This window comes from Gorilla gorilla, chromosome 8, assembly GCF_029281585.2.
Source record: "Gorilla gorilla gorilla isolate KB3781 chromosome 8, NHGRI_mGorGor1-v2.1_pri, whole genome shotgun sequence".
Lineage (NCBI taxonomy): Eukaryota > Metazoa > Chordata > Mammalia > Primates > Hominidae > Gorilla > Gorilla gorilla.
In genome coordinates, this window is record NC_073232.2 from 69,185,084 (window position 1) to 69,200,428 (window position 15,345).

Genomic DNA, 15,345 nt, shown 5'->3' on the forward strand with positions numbered 1-15,345 from the left:
GCTGAGGATGGTGGAGTGAGCTGAGGATGGTGGAGTGAGCTGAGGATGTTGGAGTGAGCTGAGGATGCTGGAGTGAGCTGAGGATGGTGGAGTGAGCTGAGGATGCTGGAGTGGGCTGAGGCTGGTGGAGTGAGCTGAGGATGGTGGAGTGAGCTGAGGATGGTGGGGTGAGCTGAGGATGGTGGAGTGAGCTGAGGATGGTGGGGTGAGCTGAGCATGGTGGAGTGAGCTGAGGATGCTGGAGTGAGCTGAGCATGGTGGAGTGGGCTGAGGATGGTGGAGTGAGCTGCCCTGCTAGACACTCTCTGCTCCACGCACACAATGTCCTGTTTCTGGTTTCCATCTCAGTCAGTGATGCTGCAGGGCAGATGCTGCTCAGGTCTGTCTTTGGAGTTATTCCACTTTTTGTCTTAAACTTTCTGGTTGTGTTTCATTTTTCATTAATGCATTTAGAACTTTGGTCCTTTTAAAACTCCGCATTTGTCATAATTACCTGTTCTTGTCATATAGTTTTATTCCTTTATCTTTTTTGAACATTTTATACACCTTTATTTCAATGTTCCTTTTAGATCACTCTATTCTCTTTACTTTCTGGGACTTGAATCTCCTTGTTTCTTGTATCTGCTGCCTCTCTTTGGGGAGATACCTGGGAGTTTTTCCTCTGCGCTCCTCTTCAGTAGGAAATGACGTTCCATGAGAATTCTGGTTCCCCTGGATGAGGACGGTGTCTCCCGGGGAGAGTTTTCTGTTTGGCTTTGTTGGAGCCTGGCAGGTTCTCTCAGTTGCAGATGGGTATAATGTTAGCTCCTCAGCTCAGAGTTTCTGCACCAGCTCACCGCAGACTTGGGGCCCTGGTTTCCCACAGATGCCCAGGGCAGGGGGCCTTCCTCTGTGCTAGGTGCTGCTCCGTGGTATTTGTTCCATGACTCTGCAAACATTGTTTTAAAATCAGTTTGTAACATCAGCCTAGTAAACAAATGTAACACATGTGTCTCCTGGAACAATGGACTGTCACCACCCCCTTCTCATCTTCATCCCAGTCCTCAGGGAGGCCCCTGCTCCACTGATGTCTGAGGCCACCAAGACAGGAAGACCCTGGAGGGAGGGTAAATGGGAGATGCCTCTCAGCCCCTGTGCCTGCTGTCCCCTGGGCCCCCGGGTAGAGCTTCTGCAGACTTTGTTCCTTCCCATTTTTGAGACAGTCTGAGCTCAGGCCACCGTCCCCTTCATGGAGTCCCAGCTGTCAAACAAACACCTCCAGGGCCATCTGCTCTCTGAGCAAGAGTTTTCCTCCTGGGATGCCCCCACCCACCCACAGAAGCAGGGATATAGGGAAGGAAGGACCAGGATTTCTGGTTGCAATAATTGTATCCGTGAGTTTGAGACCCCCAGGTTACCTTTAGACTCATGAGCTGAACTGCTGGGCATTCTGGCCTGGATGTCCCTGGAGCTCAGAACCTCCACAGGGATCATGAGCAGGGGGTCACTGCCCCAGAACAATGAGGGCACCCACATGGTCTACCCTGGCTCCTCACTCGTCAGAGGAAATGACGAGATTCCAAGGTCCCCTCCGGTATTGCAGGCTGGCCTGAGCCATAGGGTCCTGACCCAGCATGGGATCAGATGCCTGGAGCTCATCCTGCAGGAACAGCCATGGAGGAGCCCCCGGGTGTGCTGGGCAGGGGATATGTGTGGAATCTCATTCACTCTGGACAGCTGTGGACCCCAAACTACCCATAACGATGCAGTCCAGCCGGAACTGGGGCCTTTTGGCTTCAAAACATGTTGGAGTCTTTCCCCAGAGCCCCATTGTCTTTTAGAAATTACCACTTAGAGAGGGCAGTGCTGCTGATAAAGACAGGCATGCACTGAATTGTGTCCTCCCCAAATTTATATATTAAAGTCCCAACCCCCGGTTCCTCAGAATGCAGCTGTACTGTGGTTGGAGAGGATTTGTAAGGGTTAAATTAAACAAGGTCATTAGGGTGGGCCCTAATCCAGTACGACTGGTGTGCTTATAGGAACAGTTTAGGAAACAGACATGCACAGAGGGTAAAGCATGGGAGGACACAGGAGGAAGGTGGCCATCAGCAAAACCTTGCTCCATGAGATTCAGAGGAAAATGACCCTCCCCACACCTTGACCTTGGACTTGCAGCCTGCAGAATTCTGAGGAAAAAAATGTCTGTTTTTTTTTGGTCACTCAGTGTGTGGAACTTTGTTCTGGCCATCTAGTGGACAAATACAATGGCTTTGCTGTTAACAGCCCAGACCCACGTTTCCTGCACATAAGGCATGGGACTCCCTCATCCCCTCTGCCCAGGCCCAGCCCTGGTCTCCGAATTGGCATGAGCTTACTGGGTAGGCTGCAGGCAGCAGGCAGGAGTGGGGCCTGATGGAAGGGGCGGTGCTGAGGCAGTGAGGGTGGCAGAGGGATGCTCACTGGCTCATGTGGCTCAGCTTCGTGGAAGCATCAGGAGCAGGAGTGAAGGAAGCAGGTGACAGGGGCCACTCATGAAGACACAGATGGGCAGGCTCCTCCACATGCTGGAGACAATTTTGGAGGCACCTGCTCCACCCACTGCCACACCCTCAGACTTCCCCATACCCTGTGCTGGATCCAGCAGCAGCCCTGATTGTATGGTATGACCTTGATGGTCAGACCAGGCATGGACAATGGACAACTTGACCCAGACTATGGGATCAGAATCTCTCCCCAGCAACATGGCCATGGGGTCATCTGAACAGAGGATGAGCAACCACAGACTGCAGGGCTACTAGCAGCCAAGTACACAGAGAGGCAGAGGTGGGGAGAAGGGAGCAGGTGCACAGGGAGGAAAGGGGCAGAGCTGAAGCCGCATAGCCCAGGGAGCAGGGAAACCTGAAGGAGACCCCAAGCAGGGGTCCTGTGGGCTTTCCAATGTCTGGTCCTGCTGAGGCCTGGCTGCCCTTGTGATCATGAGCCAGCAACCTACAGTCACTACAGCCCTGTCCTTCTGGTCTCCTCTTGGGTCCTGCCTCTGCACAGCCTGTAGCCAGGCTCAGGCTGGGATCTCCCATATAGACTCTAAGGCAGGCTTTCCTATACTTTCCATGGAAATTCTCCAGCTGATAGAAGAAGTGAACACCCCAAGCTGGGGTCACATTCTCAAGTGGTCTGTGAAATTTTTGCAAGGTTTGTGGTTCATCTAAAAGATTCATAATTTCAAAATGGAATTCTTGATAGTTAGGGAGATTTTTCACATACCCCGAAGGGCTCCTCCTTCTCCAGGGTTGGGTCAAAGTCCTGTGTCCAGAAGCCCCCTGGTCGGCAGTCCTCTTGGCTTCCCTGATCACCCAGTGTCCAGCCTGCATGGGTCCTTCAGTCCGGGGCCATGGTGAGGCTGGGTCCCTGGGCCTGGCACCATCTAGACACCCCTTGGAGGTCCAGTGAGGTGCAAGCTACATCTCTAACCCCCTGACCTCTGCCTTCTCTACCTCCCTGCCCACTCCCTCATTCAGAGACACTGAGCGTCACCTCTCAGGAATTTCCATCTTAACAGAAGATGGAAGAGAGTTTCACTTCACGCCACTGTTTCCCACTGTGTCTTAGTCCATTTCTGCTGCTCTAAAGAAACTACCATGAACTGTATAATTTTTAAACAACAGGAATTTCTTTTAAACAGTTCTGGAGGCTGGGAAGTCCATATCAAGGCAGATTAGGTTTCTGGTGAGAGTCAGCTCTCTGGTTCATTGTTATCATCTTTTGGCCAACAATGTCTTCTGTGTCCTCTCATGGTGGAAGGGGCGAGGCAGCCTTCTGGGGCCTCTTTTATAAAGACACTAATTCAATCCATGAGGCTCCACCCTGGTGACCTAATCACCTCCCCATACTCCCACTTCCTCATACCATCCCTTCGGGTTTAGGATTTCAACATATGAATCTTTAGGGGACACTAACTTTCATTTCATAGCATTTGGACTTACACCATTGCCTCACTCCCACTTCTTTAATTCTTGGGCCTTCAAACTCAGACTGAGTCACACCACTGACATTCTTGTTTCTCTGGCTTGCAGATAGCAAACCGTGGCACTTCTCGGTCTCCATAACCACACGATGCAATTCCTATAATAAATCTGCTCTTACATATACCTGTATAAAGCCTGTTGGTTCTATTTCTCTGGATAACCCTGGCTAATACTCACTGCAAGCACTTGTGCAATACCAAGGGCCTGGCCATCTGCTTGAAATGGAAAATAGAAAACAAACACACACACACACACACACACACACACACACACACAGAGACAGACCTTGCCCAGAGCCACCCACCCAGTGCCTGTCCCCAGACCAAGGCCCAGTCCCCTTCGCCTGTCTCCATCACAAGCGCCACCAGCCTGTCTGACAAACTGCCCTGCAAAGTTATTGACATTGGCCTGGCCTCCTGGGGACACCAGGCCCTGAACATTGTGGAGAATGAGATGCTGGGCCTGATACACATGCAGGAGCTGTACTTGGCCTTCAAGCTGCTAGAGGGCACCTGCATCGCCAGCTGCCTGCACATGACCATGGAGACGGCCATCCACATTGAGACCCTCATCACCCTGGGTGCCCCAGCAGCAACATCTTCCTCACCCAGGACCATGTGTTGGCTGCCATTGCCAAGGCTGGCATTCCAGTGTACGCATGGAAGGGCGAAAGGACGAGGAGTACCCATGGTGCATAGAGCAGTCACTGTAATTCAAGGATGGGCCCTCAACATTATTCTGGAGGATAGGGGTGACCTCGCCAACCTCTTCCACACCAAGTACTCGCAGCTCTTGCTGACCATCTGAGGCACCTCTGAGGAGACCATGACTGGGGTCCACAACCCACAAAGGATGAAGGTCAATGGGATCCTGAAGGTGCCTGCCATCAATGTCAATGACTCCATCACCAAGAGTGAGTTCGACAAGCTCTGTGGCTGCTGGGAGTCCCTCACAGATGCATCAAGCAGGCCACAGAGGTAATGATTGCTGGCAAGGTAGCGGTGGTAGAAGGCTATGGCAACATGGGCAAGGGCTGTGCCCAGGCTCTGTGGGGTTTCAGGGCCCACGTCATCATCACCAAGATTGACCCCATCAGTGCACTGCAGGCTGCCATGAAGGGGTATAAGCTGACCACCACGGACGAAGCCTGTCAGGAGGACAACATCTTTATCACCACCACAGGCTGTGTCAACATCATCCTTGGCCGGCACTTTGAACAGATGAAGGATGATGCCATCATGTGTAATACTGGACACTTTGATATGCAGATCAATGTCAAGTGGCTCAGTGAGAACACTTGGAGAAGATGACCATCAAGCCCCAGGTGGCCAGGTACTGGCTGAAGAATGGGCGCCACACCATCCTGCTGGCTGAGGGTCAGCTGGTCAGCCTGGGTTGTGCCATGGGCAAACCTAACACAGGGAAGAGGTGAGCAAGTGAGAGAACTCTGAAATTTCACAACTCCGCCATGGACCTTTGCAATCCTAGTCACACGGAGCCCCCTCTTCACCCCCAGGCCTCCAGATGAACACAGGGAGCCTGCTGGAGACTGTGTAGAGGCACTGCTCAAGCCTACGTGGATCCCACAGGCTTTTCATCCCTGATCTGCCTGGTACAGCCACTGTTGCCTGCCATGGAAGGGAATGGGGCACTTTCGTGTGCCCCAAAGACAGAAACCGCAGCTGTGGTAAGGAGGAGTGGGTAGACAATGCTCTGCATGGCTTCCCTCTGCTGCTCCTCTCTGCCAAATGGGACTTGCCTGCTTTGGTGACAGGCTGCCAGTGTGACCACCCACCCCTGCCTGAGCATGACAGCCACAGCTCAGTGTTCCTCTGAGAGCCCAACCCCCAGAGTCTGCCCATTAGCCATTCCACCACAGGCTTGCCTCTGCTGCCCCAGGCCAGGAAGGGAGCAGGAACCTTCCTGAGCTCCTAACAGCAAAATCCAGCTTTGGGAGAGAAGTGCGAGTGGGCCATGAGCCCAACAACTGCCATTGCTTATTGCCCCAGCCGAAGGTTCCTGCCCTCCTGGGTGAAAGGTGCACAGCACAGCCACCCTGCTATGCCTGGACATTGCAGCTGTGGCCTGGAGCCCTTTGGAAAGCCCAGCCCCCTGAGTCCTGTGATCTGTTCTCAAGCTCCAGGGGACCAGCCCACCCCTCCCTATCACAGCCAGTACCTGAACTCTGGGCTGCTACAGAAATACTAAAGATCATTAGAGACTACTATGAACACTTCTATGCACACAAACCAGAAAACCCAGAGGAAATTGATAAATTCCTGGAAACACAAAGTCTCCCAAGATTGAACCAGAAAAAAATAGAAATCCTGAATGGACCAATAATGGGTAAGAAAATTGAATTATTGAATTAGTAGTAAGAAACTTTCCAAAAAAACACACACAAAAATTTCCCAGGACCAGATAAATTCACAGCTTTGTACATCTACCAAATGTACAAGAAGAGCTAGTATCAATCTTACTGAAACTATTCCAAAATATTGATGAGGATCCAGTATCATCCTGATACCAAAATCAGGCAAGGACACAATAACAAATAAAACCACAGGCCAATATCCTTTATGAACGTACGTGCAAAAATCATCAAAAAAATAATACTAGTAAAACAAATCCAGCAGTGCATCAAAAAGATAATTCATCACAGTCAAAGTGGGCTTTATTCCAGGGATGCAAAGATGGTTAAAGACAGCAAATTAATAAACATGATTCACCGCATAAACAGAACTAAAACAAAAATCATATGATCAATAGATGAAAACCCTGAATAAACTAGACATCGAAAGAACATACCTCAAAATAATAAGAGCCATATAAGACAAACCCATAGCCAACGTCATACTGAATGGGGAAAAGTTAAAAGCATTCTCCTTAAGATCTGAAACAAGACAAGAGTGCCCACTCTCGCCACTCCTATTTGACATAGTACTGGAAGTCCTAGCTGGAGCAATCAGGCAAGAGAAAGAAATAGAAGGTATCCAAACTGGAAAAGAGGTAGTCAAATTATCTCTGTTTGCTGATGACATGATTGTATACCTAGAAAACCCTAAAGACTCTTCCAATAGACTCCTAGACTTGATAAACAACTTTGGTAAAGTTTCATGAGATAAAAATCAATGTACAAAGATCAGTAGCATTTGTATACATCAATAACATGGAAGCTGAGAACCAAATCAAGAACTCAATCTCATTTACAATAGCCACGCTAAAAAAAAAAAAAAAAACTAGCTAGGAATACATTTAACCAAGGAGGTGAAAGATCTCTATAAGGGTAACTACGAAACACTGATGAAAGAAACCATAGATGATGCAGACGGAAAAACATCTCATGCTCATGGATTGGAATAATTGATATTGTTAAAATGACCATATTCCCTAAAGCAATCTACAGATATGACAAAATTCCTGTCAAATTTTCAACATTATTATTCCCAGAATTAGAAAAAAAATTCTAAAGTTTATATGAAACAAAATAAAGCCTAACTAGCCAAAGTAATTGTAAGAAAAAAAAAATCCAGAGGCATCATATTGCCTGACTTCAAACTATACTACAACGCTGTAGTATAAGCATGGTACTAGTACAAAAAATGGACATGTAGATCAATGAAGCAGAATAGAGAGCCCCAAAATTAAAGCTACATGCCTACAATTAATAGATGTTTGACAAAGTCAACAAAAATAAACAGTGGGGAGAGGACAGACACCCTATTCAATAAGTGGGGCTGGAAAAATTGGCTAGCCACAGGCAGAAGAATGGAACTGGATCCTATCTCATTATAAACAAAAATTAATTCAAGATGGATTAAAGACTCAAACAAGACCTGAAACTATAAAAATCCTAGAAAAAAAAACTAGGAAAAATGTGGATATCAGCCTAGGCAAATAATTTATGACAAAGACCCCAAAAGCAAATGCAACAAAAACAAAAATAGGCAAATGGAACTTAATTAAACTGGAAAGCTTCTGCACAGTAAAAGAAATGATCAACAGAGTAAACAGACAATTTACAGAATGGGAGAAAATATTTGCAAATTATGCTTCCAAGAAAGAACTAATATCCAGAATATATAAGGAAATCAAACAACTAAACAGAAAAAAACAAGCAACCTTATTAAAAATTGAGCAAAGGATATGAAGACATTTCTCAAAAGAAGAAATATAAGCAGCAAACACATGAAAAAATTCTCAACATTGCTAATTATCAGATGAATGCAAATCAGCACCACCCTGAAATATCATTTTACACCAGTCAGAATGGCTATTTTTAAAAAGTCAAAAAACAATAGATGTTGTTGTGGATGTAGACAAAAAGAAACGTTCATACACTGATGGTGGGAATGTAAATTGGTTCAACTTCTATGAAAATCAGAATGGAGATTTCCCAAAGAACTAAAAATAGAACTACCATATGACTCAGCAGTCCAACTACTGGGTGTCTATCCAGAGGAAAAGAAATCCTTATATAAAAAAGACACCTCTACTAGTATGTTTATCTCAGCAATATTCACAATAGCAAAGTCATGGAACCAATGGTTGACCAGATAAATAAAATGTGGTATATATACACTATGAAATACTATGCATCCATAAAAAATGAAATCATGTTCTTTGCCACAATGTGATGGAGGTGGAGGCCATTATCCTAACTCAGAAACAGAAAAATCAAATATCGCACGTTCTCATTTATGAGTAGGAACTAAACAATGGGTACTCATGGACATACAGATGGAAATAAGAGATGCTGGGGACTCCAAAAGGGGAGAGGGTGGGAGGGGGATGAGGGTTGAAAGACTACCTATTGGAAACAATGTTTGGTATCTGGGTGATGGGTACACTAGAAGCCCAGTCTCCACCAGTATACAATATACCCATGTAACGATCATGCACATGTACCGCCTGAATCTAAAATTTAAAAAGGCAGCCCACCTGCAACTCAGCCCACCTGCATGATCAAGGGCTGTGTCCCTTTTCTCCCTTCACTAGGATGAGGAGCCCCTGACTGATGCCAAACCTGGGGGATCAACTCAGCTGGAGAGGAGGAAGCAGGGCAGGAGTGGCCCATGGAAGCATGGCTGGCAAAGTTCCCTCTGCCTGCCCCTGCTATCACTGTTCAACACAGAAAGCCTGGGAGGGTCCCTGTGGGTGGCCAGGGCGGAGGGGTCCTCCCCTCTGATGTCTTCTGAGCTCACCTTCTTAACATATGACTTCCTCCCTTGAGGGATGAGGAAGGATGACAGGCCCTAGCTTGAGTTCATATTGGCTAAACTCCAAAGGCTCTCAATCCCCCTTAACAAACAAGTATGTTGATTTCCCCAGGATCACATAAAGCTCTTCATGAAATTGCACATACATTTCTTCTATGGGGTCTCAGAGTTGCAGGGATTGGAAGCAACATCTTCATGTTTCCACGTGGGTAACACAGAAGAAATAAAGTCTTTCTACACTTTCATGTTACTTCAACTCCCTTTCTGCCTAATGAAAGCTTTCCCACACTTTTCCTGGTGTCATGAGTACAGTGAACATTTTCTCCCTTAGTCTTCAGAGATACACAGTCCCAGGCACCTTGTAAAGTTGCCTTGGCTGCTCTGGGCACATTTGTATGTGGCTGTAGGCATTAGGCAGCTGGGCCAGACAGTCTAGAGCCAGAGGGTGCACTGTCTGGCTGGCTGTCCCTTCCCACACCTGCGGGCATGCATCCTACCTCTCTGGACCCTGTCTCATTGCGCTGCACACAGGCCATGCACCTGCTCACCAGGCACCAGGTGCCCTTGTCATAGATATCTTCACCTGTCTAGCAATGAGGTGGGAATGCTCAATTCTTTGTGAAAATCTCTGTATTTACAGGACCAGAGGTGTTTTGTTTTGTGAAACAAAAGCTCTCCAAAAAATAAAACAAGACAAAAAATTGATGAAGCCAGGCTTCCCATTCCAGGGAGAATGTTAAGAAGTGAAGTGTGGAGGGGCAGCATGTTCTCGAGTACCCACAGTTGCTCAGGGAATGAGCCTACAAAAGGGGAAAAACCAAATGACTGAGTCCTGTCCACCCCCAGGGGCTCTAGTATCCTCTTCCATTTCCTCAACATTGACCTGGCTCATTTCTCTCGACACCTTGTGCAGGGCGTTGTGTGCCTGGAAAAACCTCTCATAACCAGCTTGGGAGATAGATGTGCAGACACAGAGGGGAGAGGCTGGGGAAGGGTGGGAGAGGCCCGCTTCCCATCTTGGCAGCTGGCAGGACCCAGATGTGGAGTCCAGGCTGCGGCAGGACAGGAGGGTGCAAGACGGAGAAGAGGGACAAGAAAGAGTAACTCCTCGGGATGACGGCATTGAAGGTCAAAGTCATGCGACCAGAGAAAGCCCCCAAAGCCCTACACACAGAGGCAAGCCATTGCGTTGAAGCCTTAAAACAAAGAAACAAACAAACAAACATGGGAGGGGGGACAGTGTGGTTATCACTGTCAAATTAGTCAATACTGTTTAAAATCCAAACCTGGTATATTTTTAACTTGTACTTGTCTTTCAGAATTTCTGTGGAAAAGCATAAATATTACATTCCAGTAGATGGGGGAGGTGGAGAGCCGTTTATTTACTCTCAAAGATGGATTAGGGATGACTGGACAACCTCAGCCATAGCTCCCCACTCCTGATGTGCTCAGGAGCCCCATGTGGGGTGCCTATGGCCTGTGTGGGTGGCACCTTGGGCAGTCATGCAGCCACCATGTACACACGGTGGGCGGTGGGACACTGCCTGTTGACACTCATCTCTGCTGGGGCTGTGGTTTCTTCTATGGGGACAAATGATTAAGGAGGGAAGTTTATCTTTTCTAGTGAAATGAGGAGGATTCCCTGAAATTTGCCTGGTCTTGGGGATGGTGTGGGGTATCTGGGAAGATAATTAGCATTTCCAGAAAGGGCCTCACTGCCTTCTGGGACACATTCAGAATTTGAGTAGCCAAAAAATGGAAACCAGGGACAAGAAGATGAGTACAGGAAGTGAGATATGCAAGTATTTTTCCTTTCAAAAAGCTAGGGAGGGGCCGGGTGCTGTAGCTCACACCTGTAATCCCAACACTTTGGGAGGCCGAGGTGGGTGGATCACCTGAGGTCAGGAGTTTGAGACCAGCCTGACCAACATGGTGAAACCCCATTTCTACTAAAAATACAAAAATTAGCCAGGCGTGGTGGCAGGCTCCTGTAATCCCAACTACTCGGGAGGCTGAGGCAGGAGAATCGCTTGAACCCAGGAGGCAGAGGTTGCAGTGAGTTGAGATCACACCATTACACTCAGCCTGGGCGACAGAGCGAGACTCTGTCTCAAACAACAGCAACAAAGAAACAAACAAACAAACAAAAAGCTAGAGAGGGAGACACAGCATTGAATTCATATTTCAAAGACTTTTTGGGCTTTTTGAATAGAGAATTTGACCTAAGGCCTCATGTGTCCCAGCCCTTGATGACAGATGAATTCGGGGCTGTTGGGACTGGAATGCATCCATGCCTGGCATCCCGACGACACCAGGGTGCTATGTCGTGGCAGGGGCAGTATAAATCCAGCTCACTCAAAGGACAAGCTCCGTGGTGACAAACACAGTCAACTTTGGTGGATCAGCAAGAATTCAACTCCTTTGACCATAAGAAAAGACTCAATGTATATGTCCAGTTCAGCAACAAAAGCCTGTTAATCTTGGGTGTTTGGTGCCTTAGAAGTTGGGCTCTGAGGGGGGAGTGACAAAGGGGGTTCTGCAGTGTGCCTGAGCAGTGGGGACAGCAGCAGCAGTATCCTGGAGGGAGGCCTCAAGCACCTAGCAGTGGGGAGGTGGCACCTGGAGGAGCAGGTGTTGGGGAGGCACTCCTGGCTGGGTTGAAGGCAGCTCTTTGTGTTGTACAGAGTCTGTGCTTGGGAAAAGTACTCCAGGTTGTGTCTCAGGCAGATCCTTGGGCTGCAAGGAGCCTGTTTGCAGGCAAGGCATTCCCTGCTGTGTTGGCTGTGTCTCAGGCACATCCCTGGGCTGCAGGGAGCCTGTGGTAGGGAAGGGCACTCCTGGCTGTGTGGAAAGCAGATCCTTGGGCAGCAGGGAGCCTGTGCATATTGGGACTGTGTAAGAGCTAAGCTGAGGTACCTCCCCTGTAGGGAAGAGAAGAGAGAGAAGGTCACCGTGTTGGCATTGGAATTGGGCTCAGAAGGCTGCGGTTGCCTGGCTCAAGGGATAGGGCCAGGACGCATCGGGACCCACAGGGTGGGCCTTGCTGTGCTCCTCCTCTCTCCCCTTGGTGCTGCCTCCAGCCTGGACTCCTACTTCCAGACTCAGCTCTAGCGTTAAAGTCCCCTCTGCCTCTCCAGGCAGCCCTGGGTCTCTGACTCTGGACTCCCTCAGCCCTCGGGTTGAAATGGTTTGCTTCCCCCTGGTAGATAGGAGGAGGCCCCAATTACCTCTGTGCCCCAGCATGGCCCGGAAGGCTCTAGTGAGCATGTGGAAGGGATGAGCGCTCACCACAGCCCTCAAGGCTGGCTCCAGGGACCCTTGAGTGGGTGATGAGCTGAGAAGGCAGCAGCTCCACGGTTCCCTTGGTTTGGGAAGAGGATGATCCAGACCCGTAGGAAGAGCAAACTCTTGTCTTGCAGAAGCAGCTGCTTTGCTTTCATCTTGGGCACACACTAGTGTAGCCAACTCACCACCCACACAGCTGCAAGCCACACAGAGATTGTCTTTGTGTTCGTCTGCGATGCCTTTCTCTCTGCTGGCTTCTTATGCTCATGATCGGGGCAAGCCTGTCTGAAGACTTGATCAGGGCCTTTCAAAAAGGCCCTCAGGGTCACTCTAAGTAAGGTCAAAGGGACTGGGGTTCAATCTAGCCTCTGACCTCAGGCAAGTCACTCAACCTCTTGGGAATGGCTTTCCCATCTCTCAAATGGGCCCAGCAATACCAAACACGGATTGGTCACCCCAAGTCCATTCTTCCTGTCTTCCTTACTAACGAAGCCTGCTTTTGTTAAGAAAGGCAATGTGGTGCAACAAACCACCACGGCACATATTTACCTATGTAACAAACCTGCACATCCTGCACATGTATCCCGGAACTTAAAATTTAAAAAAAGAGAGAGAGGCAATGTGCTCAGTTGTAAAATGACCTTTTCCCAGTCTCCCTTGCTGAGCAACATGGCCATGTGAATGCATTCTGGCAATGGAGTATAAACAGGAATTGTTGGGCATTGCTTTAAAGAAGGCTGCTTTCCCTTTTTCCTTCGTCTTCCTGCCTGGAGTATGAGTGTGATGGCTGGAGCTCCAGAAGCCATCTTGTAAGCATGAAAACAAATTGAAAGCCTGGCCTTTTCAAGGAGAATTGTTAGGTTTCCCCAAGGCTGTTCTCTTGGGGCTTAGCAGGCAGGCAATTAGATAACAATCTTTCTCAGAGCTGCTCAGCTCTCCCATTTCTCAATTTGTATAGGCTGCCCTCTGTTTCTGGAATGTTCTTCCTAATGTTGTCTGCCCAGTGAACTGCTGCTCACCTTTTCAGACTCAGCTCGAGTGGCCTCCTCCAGGAAGCCGCTTATCCTTGCTCCCAGCTAAAGTGACCACCCTGCTTGGTCTTTCTGGTCATGTCCTGGCAGAAGGCTGAGCCCGTTGTCGGAATTGCCCTGTCTTTCTAGATGTGCCTGTCCCTGCTCTGCAAGCATGTGGACTGTAACTGCATCCCCTTCAGCACCTGTGGCTGGAGGGCTGCAGCAGGATCCCAGGATGCCAGTGGGCATATGCTACTTTGCTTCAACCTCCCCATCTGTGATGTGGCGCTGATGATGCCCACATACCACGGCAGGAGCAGCAGCCCATCAATGCTTTTGGTTTCCCTGGCATGGGGCCTGTTCTGCTCCTTCTCTACTCGAGGCCACCCTTCCCAGGCTGCCTGGAATCCCAGGGGTCCCCTGCCAGGCCAGTCTCAGCCTGATGGTCCCAAGGAAACCCTCCATTCCTCACAGGTGTTCCCCAGAGCATGCAGACTTTGAGCTTGCTTGAACCTGTCATTCATGCATAAAGCCTCCCCTTGGACATGTGAGTGACAAATGCCTCAAATGCTGGATTCCCTTATGGAGACGGTCTCTCTCTTACTGAGAGGGGCCCTTCTCCCCTCTAGGCCCCGTCCTGGGACCTGCCCTCTCCTGCCCCTGCCCTGCTAGTTCCCATCCAGGATGATGCTCACTTTCCCCTCGTGCCCCCTCAGACCCTGTCCTGAGCCACCTGTGTCTGCAGCTGCCTGTCCACCCTCCTCCATGCCCGATTGGGCTCCTGCCACCTGTTCAGGGATTCAGGCTTCCTTCTTAGTGCAATCCAAGTGTGTCAGCCTGCTCTCCCTGGCTCCGCCCATCCCCAAATCTAGTCCTCCCAGGACCATCTTCCCTCCCAGCTCACACCCTCCAGAGATGCTCTGCACTGCTGGCAGGATCCAGTCCCTCCACCCAGCCTGCACGCCAGACCATCCCCTGCCAGGCTCCTGGGGTCTCCACACCCTGTGATTCAGGCAATCACATCCCAGCTACTAGAAGAGCTGGCTGTGCCCTGGCATCCTCCCTCGCTCCTCTGCCTTGAGGGCTCTGCTCCTTACCTCTCCATGTTGCATGTCTAAGCCCAGCCATCCTGAGCCTCAGCCTCAGTGCTGATGCTGCCTCTGACAAGCTGCCTTCCTTGAAGGGGAGCACCCTGGTCCCAAAGCCCCAGAGCACTAGAGCTGAATCTCTTTCTCTTTCTCCAGACAGCCTCTCTCTCTCCTTGCAGCACAGAGCTGCACAGAGGGGAGCTCTCTCTTCTCCACCCCTACCCTCAGCTCTGCATGGGGGAGAGGCAGGGTTGGGGACAGAGCCCAGGACCAATCATGGAAGTGTCAGCACAGCTCCTGTTTCTGGGACCTACCAGCTCCCAGCCCTGTGCCAGTCCCTGCACAGCCCAGTGCCCTGGGACTCACGACAGGCCTGACAGCGTCCTTTCTGTTCATGGGAGGCATCACTGGAGCTCGCTGGAATTGGCCTATTTGCTCCTTGTTGTGTGCCCATGGAGAGCAGAGCTCAGACATGTACGGTGTGTCTGTCCCCACAGCCTACTGCCAGGACATCCTGCAGTGAGGAACAGGGAGGCCAGAGCCCAGCTGCTGGAGGCCCTGGTGGTCTTGCTAAGGGCCTCGTGATGTCCCCATGAAGGGAGAATACCCAGGGATCCCTTCAGCTCCAGCAGCTGCAGTTGTGCAACTGCCAGCCATGCAGACCCCCAACCTGCTCAGGAGGAGCTCAGGACAGACAGAGGCATCACAGAGCCCCACACAGGGCTGTCACCAC

At 49.7% G+C, this 15,345-nt stretch overlaps 1 protein-coding gene and 1 pseudogene across 3 annotated transcripts; one reads left to right on the forward strand and one right to left on the reverse strand.

The window, feature by feature from the left end:
- Window positions 1-4,382: 4,382 nt before the first annotated feature.
- Window positions 4,383-5,444, forward strand: LOC115936045 (adenosylhomocysteinase-like; annotated as a pseudogene).
- Window positions 5,445-10,796: 5,352 nt separating this feature from the next.
- LOC134759214 (anthrax toxin receptor-like) lies at window positions 10,797-15,320 on the reverse strand. 3 transcript variants are annotated; one of them, XM_063710110.1, is made up of 3 exons: window positions 14,622-15,320; window positions 12,515-12,707; window positions 10,797-12,102 (listed from the first exon to the last, which is right to left on the reverse strand). In XM_063710110.1, the coding sequence occupies exons 1-3, from the start codon at window positions 14,627-14,629 to the stop codon at window positions 11,701-11,703; spliced, it is 603 nt and encodes a 200-aa protein (XP_063566180.1). In that variant the 5' UTR covers window positions 14,630-15,320; the 3' UTR covers window positions 10,797-11,700. The 3 variants fall into 3 exon arrangements, with proteins under 3 accessions (XP_063566180.1, XP_063566179.1, XP_063566181.1); XM_063710109.1 differs by having other exon boundaries at window positions 10,797-12,147; XM_063710111.1 differs by having other exon boundaries at window positions 10,797-12,147; window positions 12,454-12,707.
- Between the last annotated feature and the right edge of the window lie 25 nt (window positions 15,321-15,345).